Below are 19040 nucleotides of genomic sequence, written 5' to 3' on the forward strand. Positions count from 1 at the left end.
TCTCTCGTTAAACACTCGTTAATACGCTCGCGTCTTTTGCACGACTTTCCGTCCGCGAGGCCCGAAACTTTTTCTTCCCCGCAAGACAAAGAAGAGGGAAATAAAAGGGATCAGCTGGGAGTTGGCACTGCATCATTTGCATTTGAATGGGCGGGGAAATGTGTAAGCACGCGATTAGCAATTTAGATGCAATTTTCCGCACCGCAATTCCGCGACTTAATGAATGGACGAGGAAAAGTAACTTTAAAAACGACACTAGCGCCACTAGCGACAAAAATTCATATTATTTCTAAGACGGAATTTATTTAAAGATAAAAAAAAATGAAATAAGGAAATTAAAATATATGAAAAAAGATGAATAAATAAAATAAAATATAAATTAATAAATTTTAATTTTAAAATTCATGTTAAATATTTTAATATTCCATCTTAGAAATAATATTAATTTATCTCACTAGTGGCGCTAGTGTCGTTTTTTTAAGTTACTTCCTCGTCCATTCATCAAGTCGCGCAATTGCGGTGCGGAAAAATGCATCTAAATTGCTAATTGAAACTTTTTTAAGTTGAAATTATTTAGTTTTAGCAACAATTTAAGGTTTTCTTTGGACAGAGTACTCGGCAAGTAGAGCTTATTTTTCAATATACAAAAAATTTGGACTAAATATCGATCAATAAAATGACAGAAAATATTTTAATTGTAACATTATAGATAATTCTCAAATTTAAATTCGATGATAAGTGTCGAGGATTTATTTTTCAATATTTCCGATTGTTTTGATTTTATTTGTTCAGCAAAAATAATTTCAAATTTCTGAATTTTCACCTTTGTGGAATTTAGAAGAAAAAAATGTGATCCATGGTGAATTTTGCAATCAAAACTCAATTAAGCGGCATTTCGGTCGAGACCGCAGCAAGCGAGTTGTGGTTCGGCTTGCATGCGCACTCTCCACCGCCGCCGGTTTAATATTCGAGGGGAAATTAGTTATGCATGCGGCGGCCAAATTCAATTGCCAATCACGACGGCATTCTCTCTTCACCGTGCGGATGTACGTTCAGCTCCGTCGGTGTATGTGCGTTCTATGTATGTGTATATTCATTTTGCCCGCGGCGGCCTTGTTATTATTATTACAAAGTGCAGCGCTGCGGGATTGCATACGTGCGGTTTAATAACGCCGGCGTGGCACGGATGCGAAATTTACATAATAATCACCGAATCAAAATGATCGGCGTGAATGGAGAGTTTCTCATCGCGTTCGTTTCCACCTGAATTCGCGGGAATAATTGCGACCCGGGACAAAGAGCGTTTTTTATTTTTATACACACGTATTTTTTTCCTTTTTCTCCAAATCGGCTTATTTCGAATTGGGCCCGAGGGGATTTATTTTATTTTTTTTTTATTTCTTCTTTGTGCGCTAAGAAGATTTCAGGTGGGAGGCCACAACAGGTGCGCGGCACATCAAAGAGCAGGTCACGCGAGAATAATGTGTATGTTTTCTGCCGAGCAACATAATGCCGGAGAGTTCATTCGTGCCTGATTCAATTCCGCCGCTCAGTCGAGTGCAGTCGAGTGGCAAAATTAAATACGCACGCTGGCGAAAACTTTTTCATTAAGCTGGCTGTGGGGTTTTTATGGTGGGTTGGCAAAATTTGAAAACGACGAGGCTGGTTATTTTTCAAAAGACCGCGAGTTGAAAGCGTTTTTCATCATCAATAATTTTATTGCTGCATGTCTACTTGTTGCTTTTGATCAAAAGCGGATTATTGGCGAAACTCATGAATGATTTGAATAAATATCTACGATTATTAATTCTTTTTTAATAAAAATAGTAGAACCTTATCCTTAACCCTTTCCGTTAAAACACGGTTTATTCTCATTGTCAATTTTAAATTATTTAAACAAAAATATTTATTGACTTTTACAATTTTTTAAAATTATCTTTCTCTTCTTTTATTATTATTGTTGTTTATTTGTCAAAATTGTTACATTAAATTTTTGAAAACAATTTATTTGAAAAGAAAGGTATTGTTGGACAAAACGGCACGAATTTTGCTAAAAACCGAGATCATAAAGACCGCATGTGTCGCAGTGACTTGGTTTTTGCTCCAATTGTTCTTATCACTTATATTTTTGTCCTTATCTCTTTTGTAAGATTCAAATTATAATTTTTTAGAGTATTTAAGATTTCTTTGAGCAGTAATTACCTAATAAAAATGAAACTTTGCTACTAATGATAATAAACTTTTTATTTCAGCAGATAAATTTTGCATTGTGAGTGAAATAATTAATCTTAATCTATGATTTCAATTCAAATGAGCTATTTAACTGCATTTAAATTCTGAAAGCTCGCATGGTTGAAAAATTATAATAAATTCTAAAAATCTATCTGTTTTATCCAAATTATAATTTAAAAACAAAATTAACTGCTGCATGATGGTGAAAATCTGTTTAAATGAATTAAGAAGTAATCAAATTCGCTTTAGCTGGGAATGGTAAAAAAATGATCAACAGATTCGCGAGGCCAACTTGGCACTTTCGCAAATGGGAAAAGCATCGCGCCGGCAGCAATTGGCTGTTTGTTCTGCACTGATGGAGCGGGTGCAGCAGCTGTTTTTGCGTTTTCGCGAGTTGGCAGCGGCCGTAATTAGCCGGCCGTGTGCATGCAGGGCGCGCAGATGAGCCGAGCAGAGAGTAATAAATTATTAGACTCTCGGTTCTCTAATTCGGACGAGCGCCGAGAAGGGTCGTAATTCATTTAAACAGTGATGAGTCTTTGATTAATGTATCTCTCGCTCCGTATAATATTATATAACTCATGCACACGGGACGGGCGAGAGCTTCTTCTTTTCATTAGGCATTGTTTCTCTCTCTCGCTCGGCAGCCGGCGGCTATTTATCATCAAATTCGTATTAAGATTAAGACCGACCATCGCAACTTGCGCCATAAATCACGAGGGTGCACTGATTGGCAAGCGGCGGTGCAGGAGAGGAGGTGCATGATTTATTTATTATTCACCTCGCAACGCGGTCGGTGGATATTTTTAATGGCGAAACGGCGTCGACCTACTTGCCAAGTTAAGGGAAAATCGGCCGAGAAATTAAAATTTTAATGAACGCAGGCGAGTGCTCGAGTCTTTGCCGTCTCAAAGTGGTGATTATTTCCATTTGCGCGGCCGCAAACTAGAATTTTGTGCGGAAAAGGGTGCCGAGGAAAAAAAAACACGCCGAGTTTGGTATTAAAATAAGTGGAGCAGTATTTTCCACCCAGTGCGTTAACGAAGAAAAAAATGTGAGGGAAATTCAACGGACTGAATCTTTTGTAATTTGCACATGGATAACATTTCAAGTATAATTTCGAGTGTTTGAATAATAAATGAAAAACTGGGTCACGTAACTCTTGCGCATTTAAATATTGTACCGGAAAAATGGCCAAATTTATAACTTTTGCGTTTTGCGCATAAAAAAAATATGTATTGTAAAATAAAATATTGGTTTATTTTTACGTAGAATATATAAATCTAGAAGTTTTGCATACAAGGTAATTATTGAAGTTAAAATAAATTTTTTTATTTCATTTAAAAATAAAATCACAACAACGAGGCTCAGCGCCCTGATCTGGCCCTGTCTTTAGCAAAATACTTGCTAGTGGTGGTGCCGTTTTGTCAAAAAATTCCTTACTTTTCAAATAAATTGTTGTCAGCAATTTAATATAAACAATGTAATGTAACAATTTGGACAAAGAATTTAAATATAATAATAAAGAAATAGCTGTAAATTTTGGGGTTATCAAGTCTGCAGAAATGTGCGACAGGTGATCAGTTGCAGATTTGAATTTGCCACCACTCAAATCTTGAACCTGCGACCTTTCGTTTTACTGAACAGAAAATCGTCTCAAATTTAACAAAAAAAGGTATTCATCAATGATAAATTTCTTTGCAGTTTCCAAATTTGTGTTTTAGATTGAACATCAGTTCTCGAATCAGGGAAATTTGAGTTATTTTTCAGAAACATTTCCCATTCGATGTAGGCAAATAAGCCTGGTTCTTTGACCTCTGCTCGCTTTCTAGAAGGAGATGATAAAACAAAAGGAGGAAACACACATGGCACAGTCACTCTCTCTCTCACCTTTGCTAGCTCCGTCGGGTCCCCTGAGAATCGTGCACTCTTCTATTGTTCCGAATGGCGTGAAAAGCTGTCGAACATCCTCTTCAGTCTGTTGCTTACTTAGCATACCCACGAAAAGCTTGCGTTCTTCTGTCAAAGCAAAAAGACAACCATTAGAGGCGGACTTCGTGTGTGCGGGTGGACGAGAGAGCAAGAGTACGAGAGGAGGTGATGAATGAACGGTTGGACGGCGACTGTGCATATACACGAGACGAGTGCGTTGCAACCCCCCGGCGCAGCAGCGTAGCGATTACTTATTTACGGCGACGCTGTAATTGAAAATTTCATGACCCAACAGGTGTCGCATTAAATTTTTAGCCGCTAATCATTCTCACGGGGCTAATTAAACTCACACACGGCGGGGATGATCAATATTTCATGTACGTGCAACGCACTCTCGTATGCATATGCCCCGGTCGCTCGCCAAATATCATCAACACTAATGCCGATAGTGATACGTACGCCGCTGGATTCGTTCGTTCTGCGACTGTCGCGTAATTAATGCGCTCGTGATTTATTCATTTATGGCGGTGGAATTGATGACGACGCCCGCGGGAATTAATTGGAAATTAAATCACGAGTCGCGAGAACGAGCAAATCCATCGAGTCGCGCGCGCAGTTGAAGGATGAAATTGCACGGTAAAGTTTTTTTTCCTGCTATCTAGTGGTCACGACAGAGATATAGAAAATTCTAGTAATATCGAGCCACACTCATCCTTGATTGCTTTTACAACTCCCTTGGAACTAATCGGAAGCTGAAGTTATCTTATTTTGCAACTATAAATTGATCGAATTTGAATTGAAATGTACTGGAAAATATTGGATATTTGTCACTTAAAATGTGAAATGATTGAATTCTGTGGAAATCATCAAAATTTTCCAGAAACAAAATCGATAGTGCTGCCATCCACATCAAATTAATGTAGATGGCAGCACTATCGATTTTGTCTTTAATTAATCAAATCTATCTTTGAATATTAACCTAAATTAAACATATGGCTGCTCTTGAAATTGAAATTAGTATTTATTTAAAATATTAATCAATATTTACTGATCTGATTGTGAAATAAAAAATAATATCAAGTTTAGTGTGGCTCGACGCGGGTGACATCTGAACTAAAAAGTTGATGCAGCACGACATACACAAAACTATCCTTCATAAAGACACTTACAATGAAATTTTCCTCTCTTTTATGCCAAAGTTACTGTTAATATGTATATAATTTTTTTTTCATTTTATTACATCATCTCAGCAGCACGCATACAAACATCGCACAACGACAAACATGACATACACATTTAATTATATGGAAAAAAATAGCATGTATTATGTAATTTAATTTATATATCATAGTAGGGTGGTACGAGACACACACTTATAGTGAGGATGTATAAAATTACGTACGACAACAGCAATATAATATGAGATAATAATTCCATTGTATATAATAAAACATTGTATGCTGTAAAAGATGGTTAAAAAAATAATGTCCTTATAAATTAAGACAAAAATGCGTGTATATAAAAACGTGAGAGTCGCAATGGAGGGTATGAAAAAATAATTGAGTTTTATATATTGCGTCGAGCTAGAGGCGTCGATTGGTGGTGGATGGATATATGAACACCCACGCAATTGCGAAAGGTGTTTCATTTTTATTACTTTTATTTATAACTAGCAATGTGGTGGTGGTGGTGGTTGTGGTGTTTGGTAGTGAATTCGTTAAAAAAACAAAGAAATAAAGCATAAATCTAACGTTTGGAATAATAATAATGACCTCTACTCTATAAGGAGTCACGTGGAAAAATAATAAAAGTAAAAATATATACGCCCATTGAAAACAACGTCAACGTGAAAACGATCGAGAGACTCACCTTTTTGGGGTTTAGACTGTCGGCGGCACGACGAGAGGAAAAATCGCAGCGCGTAAATTTTCATTTTTTCTACGTCGAAAGGCTTCGAAAAGGCATCGGAGGGAGATCATTTTTACTTAACATGACACATTTTACGTTCCGCCTTTTTTTTTATATACGCGCGCGAGCGACCATAAAAGTCGACGCGTAAATAATATCGGCGCAATTTTCTGCATGTGACACCACGGCTGCTTTTTCCTCTGCGTCGCGCCGCTCGGAAAAGGGACGGGAAGAAGGTGCGTGTGTGAGAGATAGAAAGAGAGAAAGATCTATAGATGGAAATACAACGTACATAACGAAACGAGAAAGATATTGACACAACAGAGTTACGAGGAAATCATAAAAAATCTGGCGAGCTCAAAATAAAATTTATGTAATTTGAGGAAGCGTTAAACGTGTGACAATGAGAAAAATTGATAAAATATTTAATTAAGGAAAAAAGAACAAAGTCAAAAAGGTGGTTGCTGCGATCGAAAAGGGGGGCGCTTTACCTGTTCACCACACATGGCGGGTGGGTGGGCGCGCTACTTCCAAACTCGCAGAAGTCAAGAAGTAGTTCGGGCGGTGCCTGAGTGAGTGAGAGCGAGTGCCTCTTACAACGGCTGATCGTCTGCAAGAAATACCCAAACAAAACCAAAATTTCTCTAACTCTTTCAAGACCAAGTCACAACGACGAGGAGAAACATGGGGGATTGTATTTTTTTTCTTCATCTATTCTAAGTATTTTGGATTTGCGAAGAGAAACACGCAATTTTTGATGGAAATAAAAATTGAAAATATATATTCGTGCTGTCATCGTCTGAAGCCGCACAAAGTCGTACCAAAAGGACACACAACCGCACACACAGACAAACAAAACCTTCTCGTATATCAATCACACTCACAGATTCTTAATTTAATTTCAGAAATTAATTTTCATCGATCGAGAGATGCAAAGTTTCCTCTTTAAACTTTATGCCCCGTATACTTAATTAGCCTTCGGGATAATTAAGTGAAACGTTTTACTCGCGTGGTTTCGTCTCCCGTATATAAAACGAGATGCCCGACCGCCCCATAACCTTGCCATCAAAGTTGGCCCGCCGGCGGCGGCTCTGCGTAAAATTTTATCTGCCGACATACGAGCCTCCAATTATTATCCAGGTGCACCACCGGAGCGGAGCAAAATTGCTGAGCTCACGATCTAATAAAAATTTACGCAAGTTTCGCAACTCGATCCGTTTTGAATGAGAGATACAGAGACGTCGTTTCCGATTAGTTTGATTTGTTAATCATAAAGAACAATTAAATATCGATTAATTCAGAAAAAAAATATTTCAAAAAAGTTGGTAGCTCTGTATTGTGGTGGGGATTGAGGACATTGGATTGGTTGAATAATCCATTAACTTTTATTATTTCTTAAATATATTTAAAGAGTGGCAAAATTAATCCTTCTGATAGTAAAAATTTATGAAAATTGAAATTATAGTTAAAAAAATGGTGTGAAGTTAATTTGATTCTTTCTTGTTTTTTTAGGTCCTTATAAAAAACAAGTTTGTTTCAAATCATGAAATTCGAAGCAACTCCATGGACAAAAAACGTGAAGTGCCTTCGCTTGTAATTCTAGGAGGTCAACACGGATTTCAATTTCGCTGCTTGAGAAATCTTGTTCTAAAGACCGTTCTCTTGAAGAGCAACACCAACTTTCGACCCTCGCCCCGATGGGAAAATGTGCTCGCTGCCCCTGTTCCGCCATCGAATGCAAACGAGTGGCTCGTCGGTGCGTGATTCATGGCTCCATATCGGTCGGAATATATTGTAACTGCAAATATTTGTATCAAAGAGAGCCAGCAGCCGACCGTCGTCGTCGGTCCATCCATACATCATCCGAGGGATAAAAAGCAGCGGCGGAGGGATGTGATGTGGACGCACACGTAACGAGGTTTAATCCCCCGAAGGGTACGCGCGGCTAACGAGTTTGTAAATTGAGATGCCGCCGCACCGTTGTTGCCGCCGCCGATTCCTGCTGCCGCGCAGATAGTAATTATTATTATCATCGTCGGTAAAATGTGAATTTGCACAGATGAGTGTGGGAATTAAATGATTATTTGCAGTGGCCGACGCTGACCCGGACGTTCAAACTTTTAATCCTAACATGGGACACGCAAATCCTGCACGCATGTGGGAATTTCCGCCAAATCTTATTTGAAAGTTGGTTTTATAAATTCCACGGGGAATGCTTGAATTATTCAACATGGAATATTGGATTAATTGCATATCAAGATTGCAAAAAAATTTATAATACAGTATTTATTTGTAAATTATCTAATTATTTTATTCTCCTTTGTTTAATTTCCTACTATTTCACAAAACTTAAGAATAATTTTAAAAAGGAAAATAATAATTTCAAGATTTTTTTTTGTAATTATTTATATCAGTTTTATAAAAATAAATAATAAATCAGGTTTTCCTCGCATCTACAGAGTTAAAAGTTTACCTCGAAAAGGCGTCACAGTGCCGGTAAATAATTAGCATTCCGCGTTGAAAGAATTCATAATTCACTTTTACGGGACGGCGATCTTTCTCTTTCTCTCTCTCTCAGCTTTTCTCTATTTCCTTTTCATCGTTTTGCACACTCTCGTCGGTTGCGGGGGCGGATTATGTTCATGAGCTGCGGTGTGTCATCCGCACCTGCTGCCGCCCGAATTTCACTCGCACACCAGACAATGCTGCGCGAATTCGCACAAAGGGCGCCGGTTAATAAATAAACAAATTAGCGCCCTTTCAAGCGTGAACCGTCGCTGCTTATTGCGCGTCGCTGCTGTGAATGAATAATTAAGCGCGGATTTAAAACCAATCTTGGCGGCGTCACGTTCATTCCGGACGAAATCAAATTAAGCGCGGCAGTGCCTCCGATTGGCAGGATTGAGATTTATCGAAGGCAAAGCCAGGAAGGATTGTGCCACAAATAAAAGAAGGATTACGATTAAACAAAATAATTAGCGGCAATGCCCAGTGTGAATAATAATTAATTCACAAATATAAAAATCTAGAAAATGTGCAAAATTTTGGGTTCTTGATTATGAAAATGGTCAAATAATTTGTGATAAATTTCAAAAATATTCCTCAAAGCAATTTTATTACTTTATTATTTTATTTTTAAACCTTAAAGTAATCGATTTGTATCTTTTTTAGACCTACGTGATTGCAAATCGTATTTATTTATAAGAAAAAACCGGTATTTTTTAAAATTCAGAGTTTTCTCTTTTCCGATGCAGGAGGAATCATAATTTAAAATCAATAGTGAAACTTTCCTAATCAAATATTAATTTAACCCAGTTTAAACCCAAAGCACCGACGTTTCAATTTAATTTTATCCTTCTTGGAACTTTCAAGTGGAATACAAAATTAATCTCTCGAGTGGAATCACAACTTTTCAGTCTAGCTTTGCACTCGAATCTAATTCCCTGCTCTCTCCCCGCCACGATATTTCTCCGACCGCTTCTTCGCTTATTAGATTTCAATCTTGCCGCCACTTGATTATTAATTAACCCACTCGCGGCAAGTTTGCCGCCTGCTGGTTGCCGGCAACTTCACTCCGAACTTTGCACTTTTCCCTTTGCACTTCGATCAAAGGCGGCTCAGCTTTTTGTCAACACCGCGCCCCATAATATCCGGCGTGCAAATCCTCCGCGGCGCTTTTGCATACACATCTCTTTCTCTTAACACGCCAAAATTAATTAACTCTTTGTAAAGAGAATCGAAACACACGTTCACAAACACACTGGCAGGTTCGAAGGCGCCTCTCGCGCAAACAAAAGAGCCGGGAATCGATAAGGCGACGGACGGACGGGTAAATAATAATTTACTTTTTCCTCCCGCCGCGTCAGCTTTTCTTCTACTCCTGCCTGCGCCCTATTTTGGAAAAAAAGTATAAGAAAAGAAGAAGAAGAAGTCTCGACGGATCTTTATTGCAGCTCTCCGGTCAACTTAAATTGGAAAGAAAACTTTACAGTCAGCGCCTTTTTATCTATATCGCCGGCCGTAATTTTTATTAAAACACGCGCGAGGGGGAGACAAGAGAGTAAAATAAAATTGCAGCTGACGAAGAATTTGTTATTTTCCTTGCCTGAGCGTTTAATTGTTTCCGCTGCAGCGAGAATTCCGCAAATTCCCGTCGCGTTAGAATTCCAATTCCTCAGCGCCGGGGCCGTGGCAGAGGCAAATTATCGTTATTATTATTGCAGCCGCGCCGGCGGGAAAGAGAGAGAGAAAGGCGGAACTTTGACCCGCCGTGTAATTGGCTTGAAGATTATCAGCCAAGAAAGTTGGGCGAGAAGAGAAAGATGAAAAAGGATTTTCTCCGCGGGGACTTGAGCGAGCGCGAAGCAGCGGCGAGAGAGGGAATATAAGTTTCATACAATTTCCAATCTATTTCTATCAAAGTCGAGCCGGGGATTAAGCGCGACGTGATCGCCCCCTGAAATATGCTGCTCGCCGAGAAAGAGAGCGAGCGGTGTTTTGCTTACGACGGAATTCGCCTCGGGCCGGGAAAATCTGATGTGAAAAATGAATCGCTGCAGCACCAAGTTTGGAAAGAGAGGAGGAGGAGAAGAGTTGATTTGATTCGTGGCTGAAGTGCTGAGCTTTCAACTTGGTGTTTGATTTTCATTGTCTCAAAAAATGCTTCACACATTATTTAAAATGAATATTATGTAATTTTTTTCTATTATAATTTCTCATTTTTATTTTTTATTATTAAGAAACGATGGGTTGGTCCGAATATCAAAGCAGCGATTCTCGAAACGATTCCCGAAAAACGATTCTTAATAAAATATTCTCTTCTGACTTTAAAATTTAATTACAGAATCGTTCCTGGAGTATCCTTGCGCGAGAATCTTCTCCAGAACCGTTTCTCAATAATCTTTTCTCGAGAATCAATTCGAGAATCGTTTCTCTGATTTTCGGACCCACCCGATGTATTTAAATCATTTAAAAGTAATTTGAAAAAAGAATAGAATTGCAAATGACATTCTTTAACTTTCCTTTAACGTTTCATTTGAGAAAGTAATCATTCGATTCCAGCATTACTTTATCAAATCTCAAGAACGTGTCTTGTCTCGCGTAGATCAAACCGGAGGAGGGCCTCCTTTTAATCAGAGTGCTTTGCTTATCCGGCCATTGTGTCGGGTCACGTAAGGCGGCCCGGCTCTTAACTGTTGCTAATAATGGAGCCTGGTAATCTGGCCCCGAAATGGCTCTCGCTGCTTAAATACCACGTACGCCACCGCCGACCGACAATAAAGCAACGAACATGTGTGTGTGCGGCGTCGGCCATTGTCCAAATGAAACGAGTCTACGAGCTAGACACGAGCAGCCCTTTTAAGTCCAATTACACTTTAAAGCCTCAATCGGACAGTCTGGCTCTCCGAAAATCGACCCGATCCATTTGCATTCGGAGTTTATCTCGTTGCAAGAAAGAGGAGTTTCGCTCTTCAACGCGGCACGTTTCGGGGGTGGGATGGGAGGGAAAACGAGAGGTCAGGGGTTATTTCGGCTACGTGATGTCATTAATGCTGGCTAATAACAAACGCCGCCGGACGCCGCGCAAACGTGACTCTCGGCGTCATGTGACACCAGCAAGATGCGGTTGGCGAATAATAAATTTTTGATGACGAGCGGAAGGAAATCCGAGCAGATTCAGAAATAATATATCCGAGTGCTAAATTTGGAAAGTTATTTCTTCCTCGTGACATTCAATATTCACCTAAAAGCTTGCGACGTAAAAAAAGAAAATAAAACCGGAAAAAGTACATAAATAAAACTAACTTCAATTTTAATTGATTGAAAATTTAAACGATTAAATTGTAAACAGAAAATTACGACTGTGAAAGTAGTTAAATGCAAAATTTATGCGTATCGAATTCGTATTTTTGATTTGATACATTTCGTAAATCAATTAAAGGCTCACTGCTGAGGATAGGGTCTTTTTGATTTGGAAGTTTTAGCAAAATTTCTTCTATTGGTGTTTTGTCCAAATATTGCCTCTTTTTAAAATAAATTGTTATCAAAAATTGAATGTTAAATATAAAATTTAAATAAAAATAATCACCCTGCAAAAATATGGATATGCAACCTGCTCGTCCTTGATGTAGAGCAGGTTGCATACCCGCGTAACGAAAAATTATTTTTGGCAACGTAATTAAATTTAATTAAACGCGATTGAGGTGAAACTCATAAACCAAAGGCACTTTTGGTCAACATCAGCCCCGAATTTGTGTTTTGGCCCCTGGTAATTATGCAGCGGAACGCTTTCGGCTTTTGCGGAGGATCGTGCGGCCGCGTGTTTGTGGCGTCCGTTAGCTCTCTTTTTGCTTCTCCGCCCTGCTAGTTTTGCGCGTTAATGACTAAATATCGCCCGCAGTAAATTCAGCCGCGAGCAAGGTGCACGCGGCGGTAAATTCGAACACGGTAAACATTTTTCCTCGTTATCCCCGCCGGGGGTGTGTACATTACGGCGGCTAAAGTGGTTCGCGCGCGCGCCCACTGCCATAAACCACATTAAAAACAGCAGAAAAGTGCTCGCCGGCAACAATCGAGCAACTTTGTTTTTCTCATCTCCCCTCCCCGCAGATGAGCCGCTCGAATATATTGAAAGGTAAAGTTGGTTATTTATGGAGAATGCGAGATTTATCCCGCGCCCCAATCACAAGAATAGAAAAGTTTCGCCGTAAATTACGGCCTCGTTCTTAATAAAAGTAAATTATCTGCGAATTCCGCCCTCCGAATTGAATCCCAAGTCGATTTTTATTGAAATGTGTCTGTCGCGCTTATCGGCAGCGCCGCAGCCCCGAGTTTGTTTGTTATTTTTATATTATATTGCTTTTTTTATTCAGCTCTCATCCATCATCATTCACACTCACCTCACTTATTTGTCACCACGTGTCGAATGAAAACGAAATAAATGTAAATCAAAATGCAATTTCATTTAAATATATATATCGTGTTCATTTGGATCTCGGCTGTCAAAAAGTAAAATTTATGTCTCGCGCTGGGAATTAACGAACTCACCTCCGCGGTTTTCACTCTCTGCAGGTTTGACTTGAATAGGACGGTTCATCTGCAACACAAGAACATTCCAATTAAAATTTATTTCGGCGAAAAGCTTTTAGCCGCGCACATTTCAAATGAGCTTTCAGCTAATAAACAAACGGCATTTTAAATCACAGCACTACTTTCAATTAACCGCATCACCGATCAAAGAACGCGATTCGCGAAATTCCAGCAAAAGGCTTTTACCGAAAAATAAACAGAAACTGGTTCCTTTTCTCGAAATAAATATAAATGAATTTATCTTGTGGAATTAGCGGGCAACGCCCTGCCAGCGTCTTCTCCGCCGCTCCGTCAGTGTCACCGAGCGAAATTCTCTCATTTCACCTCGGCCAGCTGCCGCCTCGCGTCGGCTTGACATCATTATAAAAAGAGAGACACACGGCTCGGGGAAAAAATACTACATAAGCGGGGCAGCAGGAACACGACCCGGCGGACAACTAATTTCACAGCGCGCGCAATTAAATCCAAATCCTTTTTATTTCCATCTGTCTTGCCAGCGAGCGAGCGGACACGTGTGCACTGTGACAGCTACAACGCCACGCCACTCATTTTCCTTCCGTGTTTCTGGCGCGTAATTTAATTTCGAGTCTGCTAATCCCTGCAGGAGCGGAGGATTTGTTTCATAAAAAGTTGCAAGGCCACCAATAAATGTGAAAAATGTCATATTTGAAACGAAATCTTGCTAAAAGAGGAGATCAATATAATTATAACTTTTGTTCTAAATAACTTTTTCAGATTTAATATTTTAATTATAAAAAGTATGAAGTAAAGTCATTAATTGGATTCAAAGCTCAACAAATTTCTGTCAAGTAAAAATAAAAATACAAAATATGTCAATTTTTTTCAAACCATATAATGGAAGCAAAAAATAAAATTACCATCTTAATTTGCGAAGAACGTAAAACTTATATATTATTTTACTAATACAATATTAAAATATCTTATTACATGTTATTTTTTAACTTTTAATTTATTTTCATACAATTTAATGTTAAAAAATATATTATATTTTAAATATTTTTATAAAATATATAGAAAATATAGTTTATGCTTATTTAACTTCAAGCATAACATTTTGAAACTAATAAATAATTAGTATTTTATTTTATAAAGTTCCAACGCGTTCTGTACTTGATACGCTGATCACAATTAATTACACGTCACAGATTCTCTTCTCCTCGATTAATTAATTATTATTAAAAAATTTCTCAGAAGTGTAAACAAAAAAACGAAATCTACCAAAACGTGTTTAAAAAGAGGAGATAAATATTTAATTTTCATTTTTGTTCTAAATATTATCTTATATCTTTATTAAAAAAGTATGGAGTACGTAAAGTCATCAATGACCAATTCAAAGCTTAAAAAATTTCTGTCAAGCAAAAACAAGAACTCAGTTTTTTTTTTAAACCTTAATTAAACAACAAAAAGACTTTGAAAGTAAAAAATAATAATTAAACAGACGATATCAGTTTTCACTCTTGATGACTTTCGGCATTTAGTTGAAATTTGACATCAATGGAGAAAAAAATCGATTTCAATTCCATTAGGAGCTTTTTCTAGCTCGCCAATAGTTCTCTTTCTATCTTTGATTAAAAGCGGATTTCAGCCCTTGTGTGTGTGCGCCGCGCGTGTTTGATACTGGAGCTCTCTCTCGAAGCTGTTGAGGGGATGAAGCTCGTGCTTTTTACTTAACAATAGTTCGGGGAGGAAACAAAGCTCGGTGGCGCGAGGCAGCAGGGAGAGCCCGAAAAAGTTTTGCTATTGTTACTTCTCTCTCTCTCTCTCTCTCTCGCGAGCGCTACTTCTTCTTATTGACGTTTCCCCCTGCGTGCGATGCCACCACTCGCATGTAGGGCAGCATTTGTTGCAGCCGAGTCAGACGGCGTGAAATAGTGACTAGTTTCGTATGCAGAACGTCAGAAACATTGGATGCGCTTTTTTCCACTCGCGCGAGAGAGAGATTGATCACCTTGAACATGTTGCGCTGAAATGAGAGAAAAAGGGGAATTTTTCACGCTCTCTGCAAAACTTCATCATCAGAGAGATGCATTTTTAAATCTGTGTCAAAAACACGCCAGCTTTACATTTTTCAAAAGTTACGGAAACAACTCCTCGGGGTAGAAAATAATATCAAAATCCGTTTTAATATCAAATAGTTAAGGGAGCGGATCGTTTTTTTTTTGTGAATTATTTTTTTAGATCAAAGGACAGTCGGAAATTCAGAGGATCAAAGCGATCAGTTTTCTGGTCCGCTGTTCCATTTGGCTTTGAAATGCGACGCCATGGAAATCCAATCTGAAATGGAAACCCAGCGGTGAGTGTCCAGCTAGCGAAAGTATCAACCGCAAGCATCATTACCGCGCGACAATAAAGTTTTAACGACGTATTGGGTATCAGACGTGCGGTTTATCAAAAAATCCCTCCCCCTTTGTTATGGTCCGAAAGTTTTAACGAATTCGGGGGTGTAAAGTTTCTTTTCCTTCTCTTTCGACACACACACTAGCTCGGGTCACATTTATTTTTCCAGCGAAATGTTGTTTTCATTGAGAGAGAGAGAAAGAGGAGCTATCGGATGAATTATTTAATAACTCGGGGGGTGCGAGAGGGAGAAAGAGAACGGGCGGCCTAGCGACTTTTGATTTACGGCCGAGAATCGATAGCATCACATTTATAAAGAGTAGCAAATCGGGGGCGGCCCCGATCGGAGACAAATTATCCTCTAACAACTCTGCCCCAAGAATTTATTTCGTTGGCTCCGCTCCAGCAGCTTTTGGTGCCGCTTATATGATGCAGCCTGCACACTTTCCGAGCCTAATTTACGACCAGAAATTATTGTTAAAGGCGAGATTGGGTATTGGGTAATAAGGAAAAGGTCGCAAAAATGTTTAGAAAAGAATTGTTTTTGGGAAAAAAGCTATATATGGAAAGGTATTTAAATAAAATAAATTAAAAAAATACCTAATTTAATTATGGAGACAATAAAAATTATTTAAAAAAAACGTTTAAATTAAGTAATAATGAAAGCTTAAATCTGATTGGTTGAAAAAGTAATCACTTTTGTTAGCGCGATCTGTTTATCTCCCTCGCATACACCTCAATAAATTTGATTTACCAGATCAGCAATATAGTAATATCGCCGTATCTTCTTCAATTCAAAGTAATTCGAAGAACTTTGCCATTAGATCGGGCAATTAAACCGGTTATAAATATTAACGATTATCGATTCTCTCAATTAGTGGAGAAGTGGCGGTCTGATTGGGTTTAATCTCCTTATCGGGTGAACACCTTTCTCGTGCGTTTATATAAATATATCAGTTCAATTTTACGAGAGTGGGCGAATTAACCGTCGGCAGTGGAGCTCGCAAAACACCGAAAGTGGCGAAGTCACGGTCGAGCGGCCGATAATGAGTGCAACAGCGCCGTGGCGCTCGGGCTGCTGCTTTCTACCTCATTAACTTTGATGGCGACAGCGCGAGCGACTATTTAATGAATAACGCGCGCACATTGCCGCGAGGCCTCGAACGTGCCGTTCCATTTGGCGCGCCACTTACGCGCTCACTCACTCCACGAGGAATTCTGTTGCAGCCGCGGACGACACGCATAAGTCGTTCCAGCCACAGGTTTTCGTGCCGAGCCGCAATTAATCTTAAAGCAGACTGAATAGGAAAAGAAGAGCGGAGGAAAAGAATGACTTGTTTATTGTCTCTAAAAGAAAGTCAAAATAATTTTTCTTCATTTCTAATATTCGTTTAATTTTCTTTATTATTTATTATTTAATATTATTTTATTTAATTTTATTCATTTCATTTTTAAATTTATGTTATTTTTATATATTTTTTTTTTAAATGAATCATTTTAGTTTATTTATTAATAATTTGGTCCATTCGATTGAAAAATAACGGTAATTGAAAAAATCTATAGTAGAAAATAGTCAGTAAAAGTTCTGGTTAATTGATTGGCGATATTCACATGCAAAATTAGCTTACGAGAATTGCTGGTTCCAAAAATTCCCATAAGTTTGATACATTTTCCATTCAACCCATATGGATTTTGTATTATTATAATGCACGTTCAGGGTCAAAATTAATTTTGGCGTTTTAATCTCCGTCTGTTCCTTGATGAAAAATTCATCACCCCGCACAATTTATTTTTTCCCCGGCTCCTAGTTTAATTTCACATGTCGCTTGTTTTTCATTAATATTCAAAGCGAATACGTCACGGTCGTCGTCACCGGCGCCAGTGAACGCTGAGAGATGCAAAAATGGATCCTGACAAAAAGTTCACCATATTTTTTGACTCTGAATTTCCTCAACTAAAAATAATCATTCCAAGAAGAAATCGATCCAAACGAGGAAAAACCGTCTCACTTCCTATCTGTCGTTTTTGATTTCATGCTGCCTTCGCGCCGAGAATCGATAAACAATCGAGAGTTGTTTTCTTTTATTGGGCTCGAATTTCATTTCATTTCGGTTTACGCTGCCTTTTATTGTTTCCCCCGCCGGCGAACTTTTTAGCCACAATAAAAGTCTGCGCGAGAGGAAAGCGATAAAATGTCGCACGTGAGAAACGGAGAAGTGTGGCGGATTTTTTCTTGTTCTTCGGGGCGACGCAAATCTGCCCTCGCAGGGTGACGCGGAAACGCAGCAATAAATCAAAATCAGGTATATTCAGTAGCAGCTTTGCTCGGGTGCGTATTATGTGCTGTGACTTTGGCGATTCCATCCAGTGAAGATCGGTCTGGCCTCCATTGTCGCGACCGATCATAAAACAAGCCTGTCTACCCAAAGTCAAGTTTGTAACTTTTGAAGGGCGAAAATCGAGACACAAATTTTTAGCCTTTTACAAATTGAATACATAATTGTATAATTATTTTTTATTTTTCCTGCAAATTGTAATACTGGGTGGGTCCGAATATCAGAAAACGATTCTCGCACAAGGATTCTCAAGGAACGATTCTTTAGTTGAATTTTAAAGGCAGAAACGTTCCCGGAGAATCCTTGCGCGAGAGTCGTTTTTTCTGATATTCGGACCCACCCATTATAAATTTCTCAAAGAATACACATTGGGTGGGTCCCAATATCAGAGAAAAGATTCTGGAGAAACGATTCTGGAGAAAAGATTCTCACGCAAGGATTCTCCAGGACTGATTCTTTAGTTGAATTTTAAAGGCAGAAACGTTCCTGGAGAATCCTTGCGCGAGAATCTTTTCTCGAGAATCGTTTCTCCAGAATCTTTTCTCAAGGATCGTTTCTTGAGAAAAGTTTCTCTGATATTCGGACCCACCCATTATTTTCTGTCATATTTTGTGGTTGTCATCAGAAATTCTCCCCGAGTTTCTCTGTCCTTGCCGACGGATTTGAATTTCCAAAAACCCCTCCGTCCACAATGACTGCAGATCCCTCTCTCCGGCCGAGTGGAAAATCATGGTGAGTGACTCAATTTTTTCCTTTCTTATGCAGAAAGTTGACGGTGAACGCACGTCTTATTATTATTTCATTCAGGCGCGTGCATTTCTTCTTTTGAGAGGAGATTTCTAAGGGGGATTACAAATCTTTGTCGTCGGACGAATATGAGTAGGTAGTGGTGGTAGTTTGGCCTCTCTTTCCGGCTGCACAAGTTTTATTAAGATAAAGTAGTTTTCGGCGCGCGGGCAGCGTGCAAGAAAGGGTCCGTCGCTGCTTTTTCTCCTCCCGAGCGCGCCGGCAAAGTTTATCCGGTTATAATATGCATATTGTGCCGTCGCCCGAGTGGAGAGGACACTCTCCAGTATTGCACATCTTTCTTCCTCCTCCCCGGTAGCAACGCCGGTCGTCGTCGTCGTCGCATTATTTATCCCTACGGGTAATATGATAAGAATAAATGTAAAGCCGAGATATACG

The 19040-nt window shown here is 38.9% G+C and overlaps 1 protein-coding gene across 12 annotated transcripts in view; it reads right to left on the reverse strand.

Moving 5' to 3' along the window:
• The window catches only part of LOC132198925 (CUGBP Elav-like family member 4), a 394396-nt gene that overhangs the window by 16890 nt on the left and 358466 nt on the right, over window positions 1–19040 (reverse strand). For 10 of the 12 annotated variants that reach the window (XM_059623253.1, XM_059623255.1, XM_059623249.1 and 7 more), the window contains 2 exons: window positions 13120–13168; window positions 4123–4251 (listed from right to left, as the gene is read on the reverse strand). In XM_059623253.1, the coding sequence (XP_059479236.1) occupies window positions 4123–4251; window positions 13120–13168 (178 nt within the window). Of the gene's footprint in view, window positions 1–4122; window positions 4252–6563; window positions 6683–13119; window positions 13169–19040 lie in introns of all 12 variants that reach the window. The other 2 variants (XM_059623250.1, XM_059623252.1) reach the window with 1 other exon arrangement.

Source organism: Neocloeon triangulifer, unplaced genomic scaffold (assembly GCF_031216515.1).
Source record: "Neocloeon triangulifer isolate White Clay Creek 2 clone unplaced genomic scaffold, ASM3121651v1 ptg000013l, whole genome shotgun sequence".
NCBI lineage: Eukaryota > Metazoa > Arthropoda > Insecta > Ephemeroptera > Baetidae > Neocloeon > Neocloeon triangulifer.